This window comes from Hemitrygon akajei, chromosome 11 (assembly GCF_048418815.1).
Source record: "Hemitrygon akajei chromosome 11, sHemAka1.3, whole genome shotgun sequence".
NCBI lineage: Eukaryota > Metazoa > Chordata > Chondrichthyes > Myliobatiformes > Dasyatidae > Hemitrygon > Hemitrygon akajei.
Window position 1 is genome coordinate 121,001,805 of NC_133134.1, and position 13,220 is coordinate 121,015,024.

At 40.2% G+C, this 13,220-nt stretch overlaps 1 protein-coding gene across 4 annotated transcripts in view; it reads right to left on the bottom strand.

Moving 5' to 3' along the window:
- Positions 1 to 5,875: 5,875 nt before the first annotated feature.
- Positions 5,876 to 13,220, bottom strand: part of znfx1 (zinc finger, NFX1-type containing 1) — a 56,950-nt gene continuing 49,605 nt past the window's right edge. For all 4 annotated transcript variants that reach the window (XM_073061614.1, XM_073061611.1, XM_073061613.1 and 1 more), the window contains 2 exons: positions 12,998 to 13,093; positions 5,876 to 10,038 (listed from right to left, as the gene is read on the bottom strand). In XM_073061614.1, the coding sequence (XP_072917715.1) occupies positions 7,591 to 10,038; positions 12,998 to 13,093 (2,544 nt within the window). In that variant the 3' untranslated portion in view covers positions 5,876 to 7,590. The remainder of the gene's footprint in view (positions 10,039 to 12,997; positions 13,094 to 13,220) is intronic.

The window sequence follows — 13,220 nt, forward strand, 5'->3', positions numbered from 1 at the left end:
GCCAATGACGGTGGGGCAGTGGTGGGCGGGGCTAAGAAAGGGCGGGGTCGCGGAAGGGCCAATGACGGTGGGGCGGTGGTGGGCGGGGTAACAAGGGATAACGCAATGATAAAGGCGGAGCAACCTACCCATCACCTCTCTCTGGTACTCGTTGCTCCTCCCTTTCTTCCATGGCAGCTATACTTGAATGTTCTCTACCTGTGACAGTAACAACTGCTTTCTTCTGTGTAACTTCTCATTTTGGTGCCTATTAACTTCAATGTCCCACACTTGTTCAAATGCTGCTTGTTGAAAGAGCGGTTACTTTTGTCTCATTCATGAAATTTAGCTCTGATCCTTGATGAGATCTAAGTGATCCTGGTGCAATTCAGCCTCGGCATTGTGAATAGGTTCATTGCCAATAAATGTTGTTTGACAGTATTGTCAATGAGACTTTGCTGATGATAGAAAGGAAACATCAGGACTGGGTGATGTTATCCTATTTGTCTCTTGTCAGAAGTTTTATCTGTTAGTTCAGTCTAAACAGTTGTCAGATTCATTCCAGAAACATTCAAACTCATGGTCTTCTCACAGTCATGCCATCTTCTCCCTGCAAGAGGTACAGCAAACTGAAGTACCACACCACCAGGTTCAAGAACTGCTACTTTTTTTGCAACCACCATTGCTTAAACCCTAACCCTACCTCAGCCATGGCGCATGCACGAGTATGGTCGTGGCTTCCATTGTGTCTTTTTGTTTTGTGCTCTCTAGCTTTTGCATATTTTATCTGTGATATAACTTATAGTCCATATGTTATCTGAACTCATCTGCCCGGGATGCTGCTGCGAGCAAATTTTTCATCGTACTTGTACCTTACTCTACTTATGCATGTGACAATAAACTTGATTTAACTTCTTTGCTATTGTCCCAGGTATTATACTCTAGAAACAAGAGGCCTAAATGGACTTTTTGAATTTCTCTGCAATTTTTAGAAGGTTGTGACTGAAGCCATTGACTTCTTCTACTTCCCCAATGTCCAACCCGTTGGGAATCACAATACATGAACTCTGTAGTAGAAACATACTAAACTTTCATCCTTTGCTTTTGTGGCACATTCTCGTTTTTTTTTTCACTTTTGCTTTCAGATAGGGTAAAACAAGATTAAAACATATCTTGAGTTTCCTTTCAATTAGCATTTTTACTGGACAGTAAATGAAAATTAAGAACCAAAATCTGCAGATTTTGAAAAGCTTAAAAAGTCAAAATTTGAAATGTTAATCATTTCTCTTTCCAAAAATACTGTTCGATCTGCTGAGGGTTTCTAGCATTTTCTGTTTTCACTCCACTAGTGAGTATCCTGTGGGATGCATCCATGATAGCTGTCTTGAACAGAATGTTACTGAATCCACAAGGGAATGTGTTATGTTAGATCAGGTCCTGTGCAATGAGACAGGTAAAATTAGTGATCTTGCAGTTAGGGATACTATTGGAAAGAGTGATCACAATATGATTAAGTTTCTCATACAAATAGAGGGTGCAATAGTTTGATTGAAAACCAGTTTATTATGCCTAAACAATAGAGACTACAATGCGACAAGGAAGGATTTGCCCAGTGTAGACTGGAAATATGGTGGGATGGTTGAGGAACAACGGAAGACTTTCAAAGAGATTTTTCACAGTGCTCAACAAAAGTATATTCCAGTTAAAAGCAAGGACAGTAAGAGTGGGAAGAGCCAGCCTTGGATGACTAAGGAAATAAAAGAAGGCATCAAACTAAAAGTTCGTGCATACAAAGTCACTAAGAATAGTGGGAAACTGGAAGATTGGAAAAACTTTAGAAAGTAACAAAGAACCACTAAGTGAGCAATAAAGAAAGGGAAGATGGATGATGAAAATAAATAAGCACAAAATATAAAAACAGAGTAAAAGTTTTTATAATTAAGCGGAAAATGGGGGCTAAAGTGAACGTAGGTTCCTTGGAGGATGAGAAAGGGGAATTGAATTGGGTAATATTTTGTGTTGGTCTTCACAGTGGATGACACATCTAACATGCCAAAGACAGATGTTATGGATGCAATGGGAGGTGAGGACCTCAGTACAATAACTATCACTAAAGAGGTAGTGCTGAACAAACCTGTGGGCCTGAAGATAGATAAGTCCCATGGTCCTGATGGGATGCATCCCAGGGTACTGAAAAAAAATAGCAGAGGTTATAGTAGAGGCTTTGGTGATAATTTACCAAAATTCTCTGGATTCCGGCAGGTCCCAGCAGATTGGAAGATGGCAAATGTCGCACCATTATTCAAAAAAGGATGTAGGTAAAAGGCAGGTAATTATAGGTCAGTTAGTTTTACATCCATAGATGGGAAAATGCTTGAAGCTATCATTAAAGAAGAATCAGCAAGGCATCTGGAAGGAAATGAATCCATCAGGTAGACACAGCATGGATTCAACAAAGGCAGGTCCTGTTTGACAAACTTACTGGAGTTCTTTGAGGATATAATGAGCACAGTGGATAGAGGGGAACAGATGGACATTATTTACTTGGATTTCCAGAAGGCATTCGATAATGTGCTGCTTAAAAGACTTATCCCTAAGATAAGGATGCATAGAGTCGGGGGTGATGTATTAGCATGGATAGAGGATTGGTTCACTAATAGAAAGCAGACAGTTGGGATACATGGCTGTTACTCTGGTTGGCAATCAGTGGTGAGTGGTGTGCCGCAGGGGTCGGTGCTGGGTCCACAACTGTTCACGATATACATTAACGATCTGTAAGAGGGTATCGAGTGTAGTGTATCTAAGTTTGCTGATGATACTAAGTTGAGCAAAAAAGCAAATTATGCAGAAGGTACAGAGAGTCTGCAGAGATATAGATAGGTTAAATGAGTGGGCAAAGATCTGGTATTTGGAATACAATGTTGGTAAATGCGGTGTCATCCACTTTGGAAGGAAATATGGAAGAGCAGAATATTATTTAATTGGTAAAAGATTGCAGCATGCTTCTGTGCAGAAGGGCTTGGGAATGCTTGTGCATGAATCAGAAAAGGTTGGTTTGCAGATGCAGAAGGCTATCAAGAATGCAAATGGAATGTTGGCCATTGCTAGAGTGATAGAATTTAAGAGCAGAGAGGTTATGCTGCAACTGTTCAGGGTACTGGTGAGGCTGCATCTGACGTACTGCGTGCAATTCTGGTCTCCTTACTTGAGGAAGCATATACTGACTTTGGAGGCAGTGCAGGTTGATTCCAGAGATGAGGGGGTTAGACTATGAGAAGAGATTGGGTCGTCTGGGACTGTACTTGGTGGAATTCAGAAGAATGAGAGATCTTATAGAAACATATAAAATTATGAAAGGGATAGATAAGATAGAGGCAGGATATTTGTTTCCACCTATAGGTGAGACTAGAACTAGAGGACATGCCTCAGGATTCCGGTGATTAGATTCAGGATACAGATAAGGAGCAACTGCTTTTCCCAGAGAGTAGTAAATCTGTTGAATTCTCTGCCCGATGCAGCAATGGAAGCTATCTCAAAAAATATATTGAAGATTAGGTTGGATAGATTTTTACACAGTAGGGGAATTAAGGGTTGTGAGGAAAAAGCAGGCAGATGGAGATCAGTCCATGGCCAGATCAGCCATGATCTTATTGAATGATGAAGCAAGCTCGACAGGCCAGATGACCTACTCCTGCTCCTATTTCTTAAATTCTTATGTTATCAAGCAAGTTTTTGACATTGGGTGATGAAGAGGAATAAAATTTTCCTTTCTTCTCCATGCTGTTCATAAATTATGTAAACTGAAACAATCCAAGTGGAGCATTATTACCTATTGAAGACTTCTTGGTAGAGTAAATAAAGAAAGATATTAATATTTCCGATCATTAGTCTAAGGCTTATTACAGATTCAGGCTAGGGTGAGATGTGGGCAGGATTTATGGAAGGGTCTTCTTGTGTGGAGCTACAGCAAGCCCCTTTGTATAACACAGGATTCCAGGGGAGAACATGGTCACTGGTCCAGTCTCTCAGTAGTCCCATAGACATTACTATACAAGAAATAGTGGAAAATGAAAAATAGTACAAAATCTGTTAGAATGCCCATTGAAAAAGAACAGTAGTCTATCCATTCAGAACAAACTAAAAGCGCTATTTTCTTCCACAGAGAATATATTTGCTCATTCAAATCACTGAGCTTTGTTTTTAACTGGCAAAATTCCTCCACTTAATATACACTCAGTGGCCACTTTATGAGCTATCCCCTGTACCTAATATAGTGGCCACTGAGTGTGCATTTGTGGTCTTCTGCTGTTGGGGACCTTCCACTTCAATGTGTTGTGTATTCAGAGATGGTCTTCTGCACACCACTGTTGTAACACCTCATTATTTGAATTACCATCACCTTCCCTGTTGAAAGAGTCCGGTCATTCTCCTCTGACCTTTGATTAACATGGCATTTTTGCCCACAGAATTGCTGCTGACGTAATGTTTTTGTTTTTTTTTCCCACCACCTTCTGTAAACTCTAGAAATTTTGTGTGTGAACATCCCAGGAGATCATCAATTTCCAAGATGCTCAAACCACCTTGCCTGGCACCAACAATTATTCCACTGTCAAAGTCATTTCCATGACATTTCTTCCCCATTTTGATGTTTGGTCTGAACAACAACTGAATCTCTTGACTGTGCACTGAGTTGCTGCCACATGATTGGCTGATTAGATATTTGTGTTAATGAGCAGGTGTACCTAATAAAGTGACCGCTGAGTGAACATGTGCCTACCTCGAACAAAAGTAGGTCTGGGAGGAAGGCCAAAGCAAAGCAGTGATTCAGAACATCTTTTACCTGCTTAAGTGAAGACTGTTCTGGGGTATCCTGACTAGGCCAGTCTTTAATGTGCTGGTCATGGTGATCTGGCCATAGCGAGCAAGCAAACAGTGAGTAGAGTCCAGTCTCAGCTCTTAACGCATTGTGGTAGTCTGAGGAATTGATGTCTCTTCCTCCAATTTCTCTGTTGGATTCATAGAAAATTGGAGCCCTGGATCAGTGTTACATGGTACATTATACTTTCCTTTTAGATATACAAGGGGTGATTGATAAGTTCGTGGCCTAAGGTAGGAGTCAATTTTAGAAAACCTAGCACATTTATTTTTCAACATAGTCCCCTCCTACATTTACACACTTAGTCCAGCGGTCGTGGAGCATACGGATCTTGGGCCTCCAGAAAGTGTCCACAGTAGGGGTGATTGATAAGTTTGTGGCCTATGGTAGAAGGAGATGAGTTATGCAGCTCTCGTTACATGCACATGCAGGTCAGCTCTTTGACTGATTATCCAGAAAGTTTTAAGTTAATAACTCATCTCCTTCTACCTTAGGCCACAAACTTATCAATCACCCTGATGAGTTATTAACTGATGACACCATTTTGGTTTGCTTTGCTAAGTTTTGCCTGCACATACAGATTAAATACTCTTGTGTTCCACAGTCTGAACCATCCTATTGGTACCAAATGATTCCCACTGCAATGGTAACAAGGGCTTCCCAGCAGATCCGCTTTCAAGCTCACCTGAGCTCTCCTTAAAGAAATTCTTCGGACTAAGCTACTGATTACTTGTTTTTTTAAATGTCCTGTAAAAGCTGTTTCACTGTTTTATCATAAAAATATAAGGGAGTATAACATTGCTTTGCATTGTTGCATATTTGATGATGAATACTATTTGATAATACATGCTAACTGTACTGAATTTCAGATGGTCAATATATTAGGACCAAACTGAGCCAATAAAGATTGGCACACATGGAGCACGTCTGGCTTTTATCCACAAGGCAGTTGACACCTCAATGCAAAATATTACTTTTCTTTCATTGATACCATTTTTTGAAACCAATATTAATTTAGCATTCTTTTCACTTACTTTAAGAAGTTTTATTAAAGTTATTTTATTTGTTTGCATTTTTGAGGGACATTGAATATTGGGCACAAGCAATTCTGTAATTAATTGTTTAATCTGACAAACGGCTTTAAGATTTCTAACAAAATTATCTATGGCAAAACAAAATCTGCTAAAAGTTAATAACTTTACATTAAAACCACAAAAAAGTGATTAGAAATCATTCATACAAACAGACAATAATCGGAACAAACCAGATTCTTCACTTTGTGGGATGAAGATTAACATTGACAGAAGAAAACCATTTTCTACAATGTTGCTGCAGTATCTCCTTGAATGGTTTGTTAACGACAGCCAAGGTTTTGAAAGGAAACCATATCCTAGGGTTACAAACATTAATACTCAAACTCTAGAGATGTACTAGCACTTCAATAGGTGCATATTTCCCTAAACAATGTTTGTCCAATTTCTTTATAAATATTCCTGAAGCGTTGCATATTGCAGCTCTTTATATAATTATCTCATCGACTGGGTTGGTGCCTACTCTTTATATATTTAACTCAACTGACTTAATATAGCATTGGCCTATTACTCCTAGATTAAACATCAAGGTGCAACGTTTGCAGACTTCAGATGATCAACCACGAGGCAAGCCTGAGGTGTTCAGCAACTCAGCCAGGAGATCTTTTGGCCTTCCAGTCACTAGATGGACTCAAAAGATGTGCGAAAAGAGATTTGTAGAAAGTAGGGTCTGTCATTCGCACAATAACTTAAAACTCCACAAGCTGGGAGCCTCCTGGTATTCCCAATTTTTGTTCTTTTGATATGGTAATTTTCAAGAATTTATTCATGAAGAAACTTGCTCGTTTAAAGAAAGTCCAAGTATAATTCAGATGAAAAAAGTTCATCTTTGTTGGTTCACTGCGCAACCAACATTGCTTCCTTGTCACCACGTTCACTGACAGATTTACTTCACCTACTTCTAGGTGAAGAGGAGGCTCGGCATACAGCATGCTGCCCAAATATCCCAAAGAATGGCGGGAGCATGGCTTTTCCTGACTGGGATTTCCCCAGGCTTCTCCTGAATCTCCAATTCAGGTTAGGATTATACTTAGATTGAAATTTCCTGAGAGTTTCCTGGTTCCTGTGGATGATGGCTGCAAATTTACCATCAGTAGGAGGGACAGTGACATTCATTTGTAAAGGACAAAATCAACTATACAAACCTAGTTAGTCCCTCAGTTTTCCAAGTGTGCATTTTAGCAATAAACTAGTCAATTACCTTCCAGAGGAAAAATAAACTATGAAAGCTGCATTTTAATGACAAGTAAAAGCAAAACATAAAATTAGAGTACAAAGTGAAAAAAACAATGATCCACCTACTCTTAATTTGTTTTGGATTTACAGATCAACATTGACTGTAATACATACAAACTCCAAATTATTTCTAGATTAAAACATTTTAAATATATGACTGATATTTAATTATACCAAAATGCAATTGTTTCAAGACACAATACAAACTTAATCCAAAACATATTGTAATTCAACCTAATTAATTTTGCTTTCAATTTGCAAAGGATAAAATACACGGCACAGCCCCTGGATAAAATGAAGCCTGATATTCATGCCTTACAACAGCATCATCAAAGTTCTGCAAAGTCACAAGATTCCATAAACACGCCAAGATTTTATGCATAGGAATGAATGAGAACTCTTGCTTACTCAAAAAAATTCTGCAAGTTCTTCATAATTCAACATATTGTTTGCAGTATTTGACCAGACAGGATATTGAGCTCCATCCATTTCTGTAGCCACTTGGTTGCTAAGCTCCAAAGTATGGTTGGCACCCCCAATCACTGCATTGCAATCTGGGCATTTGCTTTTTTCCATTGCACCTCCACATTCTGTGATAACATAGACATGACCATTTGGACACTTGTACCAATGACCTTGACGAAGGCCCATTGCCTTAATTATCATTACTCGCTCTGTTTCAGAAATGCCAAGGGCAGTTTCGGGCAGAGCCAACTTTAATTTTTCCATGTTTTCTTTAACTAACTTTTCATCCTCGTTGGTAAATTTTTTTGTGCCTTCCAGGATGTGCTGCACACGTGCAACAGTCTGTTCTGTTGAAGAGTCCAATTTTTTCCCTGATGCCTTACTGCACCGAACGTAGAGGTCAACAAGGAATGTAAGCCTTTGAATTTCACTTTGCAGGTCATTAAGCTCCTGTTCTGTAAATCTTTCTCGACGTTTGCCTATCCAATTTAGATACTCATATAATTTAGTATTAAACTTTTCTTTCATGGAGAAATCTAATGCTATCTCTTGCCTTTTAAGTTTACCAAGTCTGCAAAGAAATGAAATTTTATTTTCAATGACAGAAAGACTATATAGTGACATTACAGATGACTGCAATGAAGAGAGCAAGTCTTTATACAGACTTGGAAACTGTTCAGCTATGATGGAGCATGTCTTCAGTTGAACTATCAAAGCTGCTGCAGATTGCTTGATTGTTTCTACATCCCCATGAACAAGCTTCTTCACTTTTTCAATTTCGCAGAGGCTCTTTTTTATCATTGCTCCATAACGCAGACTCTTCCTGATGGGAGTTTGGCATTTTGGACAGCTTTTTAGCTTTATAACTCTATCACTGCCTTCCTCCTCATCATCATTCATGTAATGGTCAAAACCAGTTACCTCAAAAACATGGTGACAGTCTTCCAGTTGAACAAACCTGGCATCAGGTTCTTCCTCAGTACCAAAAAAAATTTCAGTGAGATCAGCGCGGTCACAATCGCGACATTTACCCGGGCAGGGTTCACCACAGAGTCCGACACAAGGATGCCTACATTTCAGCAGTTTTTTGCAAGGCTCATTGCAAGGTTGCCTGTCACATGGCTCTGAGCAGAGCTTTCGGCATTTGTAATGCTTACAAGCCCACTCACAAGGCTCTACACACGGAGTACATGAAGCGCCACACTTCTTCCTGCATTTGCTGTGCTTGCACAGGTTTTCACAGGGCTTTTGACATGGAGGGCACTGGTTTGTGCAGGGCTCCATGCACTCATGAGAGCAAATGAGCAAACGCTTGCATGGTTGTTTACAACTTTCATGAAAGCGACCTTCATAGCAAAGGTGACAGGAACCAGGACAGTTATGATCACAGTCCAAGATAGCATTACATTTTTGTTTGCAAGGAACACAGTTCCCAATCTTTGCAGCTTCCTTTATGTAACATTCGACTTCCTGGACATGACCACACTTTAAGGTTATTGGAACTTTCTCCTTGCATGTTGCACATTTCTCTCCACAGGTCACAGTACAATTATGTCCACAGTAAAGTATTTTTGAACAAGGTTTTTTGCAGCAAAAATCTGCTGGGTTCTTATAACAAGGCACTTCCTGCAAGTGTCCACATTTAGGAATTAACTTCTCCACCTTTACTTCACACTTGCCACATTTCTTATAGCATGGCTTTGTACATCTATGCCCAATTTCACAAATCACTTTCTGACATGGTTTCAGACAATCGTATTTCTTGTGGTCCACATCATATGGATGGCATGCCCTTGTGCAAACATGACCACAGTCCAGCCTGTACTCACACGGCAGGGAACAGCCTCCCTCAGGCACCTTGCTGAAATCCTCCTTTTTAGACACTAAGGTCTGTGTTTTGGGGTGGTTCTGGCAAGAGAGCAATAGCGCACGACCAATATTGCCTCTTGCACGCAAGGTATGCATTATTTTGCTCCATAGAGGAACATTTGCTAAAATACTCATGTTTCCTATGCAGTAAAGACCTTTCTTGGCCCTTGATAGTGCCACACAGACCCTATTTGCTATTTGCAAAAATCCAATTTTGCCCGATTCATTGCTTCTCACCAGAGAAAGAAGAATGATGTCATTCTCCTCTCCCTGATATTTGTCGACCACGTGAACCTTCACACCAGCATACTTCTCAGAAGGCATCATTTTGCGTAGACAGAAGAGTTGCCCTGTGTAGGTGGTGAGGATTGTGATCTGAGAAGGCAAGTAATCCTGGCAGATAAGATAATGACAGAGTGCAACAACAAAAGCAGCTTCGTGCTGATTCTGATGGCTTTTGCCTTCCCGGATTTCTTCCTCAGGGAAATCATGTTCTACAAAGAACAGATTTGTTGAAATCCCCTACGGAAAAATTGTGGAGAGAGAAGAGAGGTTAAAAAGTAACGTAAAGGTTATCATGATCAACTAAAATAGTTCTGTATAGCTTAACCTGAACTGGACAATTATAAACTTGTCTATTTATCCAAATAACTTTTAGCAGAAGTGTGACACACTCAAAGTTTGAGGGTTAGTTAATTCCATTACAACCCAGGCTACCAAGTGTTCAATAGCATTTTCTTAGCTGAAATTGAACTGTTCTGGCTATATAATTAGGTACACAAGTTAGGTCAAATTAATGAACTTGTACATTATGTGTAACATGTACAAAATGCTGGAGGAACTTAGCAAGACAGGCAGCATCTGTGGAGGGGAATAAACAGTCAGTATTTCCGTCTGAGACTCTTTATCAGGACTGGAATGGAAGGGGGCATTCCAGCACCTTAACCACTTGGCCACGCACCACTCTCATTGCAGTGGAGGATACACTGTATTGGAAATGGGTTGCCACTGAAAGATCCCGCCTTTCGTGTCGGATAGAATGAAGTGATCCCCCAATCTGTGTCGGGTGTCACAGAGGTAGAGAGGGCTACACTGGGAGCACCTGGTACCATAGATGACCCTAATACACTTGCAGGTGAAGTGTTGCATCACCTGGAAGGACTGCTTGAAGCCCTGAATGTTGGTAAGGAAGGAGGTGTAGGAGCAGGTGTCGCACTTAAGACCATAAAACATAGAAGCAGAATTAGACCTCTAGGCCCATTGAGTCTTCTCCACCATTCCATCATGGCTGATTTATTATCCCTCCAAGTCCTATTCTCCTTTTCTCCCCGTAACTTTTAACAAGATGACCAATCAAGAACTATCAACCTCCACTTTAAACATACTCATTGACTTGGCCTCCACAGCTGTCTAAGGCAATGAATTCCAGAGATTCACTATCCTCTGGCTAAAGAAATTCCTCGTCATCTCTGTTCTAAATGGACATCCCTTTGTTCTGAGGCTGGGCCCTCTAGTCCTGACTATAGGAAATGTCTTGCCAACTCCACTCTAACTAGGCCTTTTAAAATTCGATAGGTTTCAACAAGATTTCCCTTCATTCTACTGAACTCCAGTGAGTACAGGCCCAGAGCCATCAAATATTTGTCATGCTAACCCTTTCATTCTTGTAATTATCCTCATGTACCTCTTCTGGACCCTCTCCAATGGCCAGCACATCTTTTTTTAGATAAGGGGCCCAAGAATACTCCAAGTGCAGTCTTACCAATGACCTATGAAGCCTCGGCATTACATCATTGCTTTTATATTCTAGTCCTCTCGCAATGAATGCCAACTTTGTATTTGCCTTCCTTACCACCAACTCAATCTGCAAGTCCCTCTGCACCTCTGATCTTTGAATTTTCTCCACATTTAGAAAATAGTCTACACCTTTATTCCCTCTGCTAAAGTGCATGACCATACATTTCCCTGCACTGTTTGCCATCTACCACTTCTTTGTCCATTAGCCCATTCCGCTCAAGTCCTCTGCAGACTACCTGCTCCTCCGCTGATCTTCGTATCATCCACAAATTTGGCCATCAATTTCATCATCGAAATCTGATATTTAATGTGAAAAGAAGCTGTCCCAACACCAACCCCTGCAGAACACCAGAAGTCACCGGCAGCCAAACAGAAAATGTCCTCTTTATTCCCACTCTTTGCCTCCTACCAGTCAGTTATTCTTCTATCTTTCCTGTAACACCATGGGCTCTAGTTAAGCAGCCTCACGTGTAGCACCTTGTCAAAAGCTTTCTGAAAATCCATGTAAGCAACATCTCCTGTCTATCCCGACTCTTGTTTGTCCTGCCTGTTATCCGTACAAATGTGACAAGTGCCAGTAGGGAGATCAGCGAGGTAGGGAAAGTGTCCAAAAGGGTCACATAGTGATCCCTCCAGAAAGTGGAGGGGGGAATGCAGTGGAGGGAAAGATGTACTTAGTGACAGGATCTCAATGGAGATGGCAGAAGTTGGGTTTGTGTATTATGTGTCAGGGTCAGCAAGTGTTGGCCTGTTTCAGCATTGAAATAGTGTTTGTGACAATTTCAAGTCAGTATTTCCGGATTTTTCAATAAGAGTCTCCTGCTGGTTATATTCCTTGAGATGATTTGCTGTTCTGCTGTCCGGTAAGATTGTAGCTAATTTGGTTGTAACATCAATTGGTGTTCTTCTAGTCTCTTTCTATACAGTGCTCTACCAGACAACTCGCAAGAGGTAAAATGTTACACTATTGTTCGAATAAAATGGATGGGGAATGCGACCAACAAATGCAGACCATTGAACTTAATCTCAATTGAAAGTAAGTTTTTAGGGAAAAAGGTAAGGAAAAGATGTGTTCTGATATCTTGTCTGCTGCAATCACATCACACTTGCAAACTGAGACAGACAGAAGTCTAGCCTTTCAATCTTTCCTTCCTACAGTGCTAAATTGGAAGAGCAACCATCAGTATAGGAGAGGATCAAGCTGACACCAGAGCATAATGTGTTGTTGGTCTTTGGTTCTATACCAGAGCTAGGCCATCTGACTTTATTGTGGTAGCGTCAGACTGAAATCTGTGTTTTAGATATGGAAACCAGGGGAAAGCAACTCCAGGCAAGTTTTTAAACAAGTCAGCTTTAATCACCAAGCATCAAAAATATAGGTGGCTGCACTTATTTTAATGATTGATCCTTATACCCACTGCAATATGGACTAATTTATGATTTTGTGTGTAGGAGACCGTGTCAAATCTAGGACAACCAGCTGCAGGATTGTGTATTTTATTTTAAATATACTTCTTTGATTTCCCAGTGACTGACGTGAGAAGACACCCCATTATTCCCTAACTAAAGTTTTTGTAATAGTTAGTCAGTGAATCAATAAATCATTGAAGTTTAACAGTAAACGCTGTTCATTTTCACTCATTTCATTGCCCTAAATACGTATCCGCTAATATAAAAAATATACCTTAATGTTTTCATAATCCATTACAGATGGGTGATTCTCCAGGTGCTCGTAGATGTGAGGAGTTAAAAGCTCAGCAATTTCTGGTCTCATACGATGCTGAAAAGAAAGAGTTAACCCTTCATTATAAATATATGTATGAAGTAGGAGTAAAAGTAGACCATTTGGCATCTCAGGTAGGTTCTGCTGCTCAATAAGATCATGGATAATCTGGTTGTAACATAAA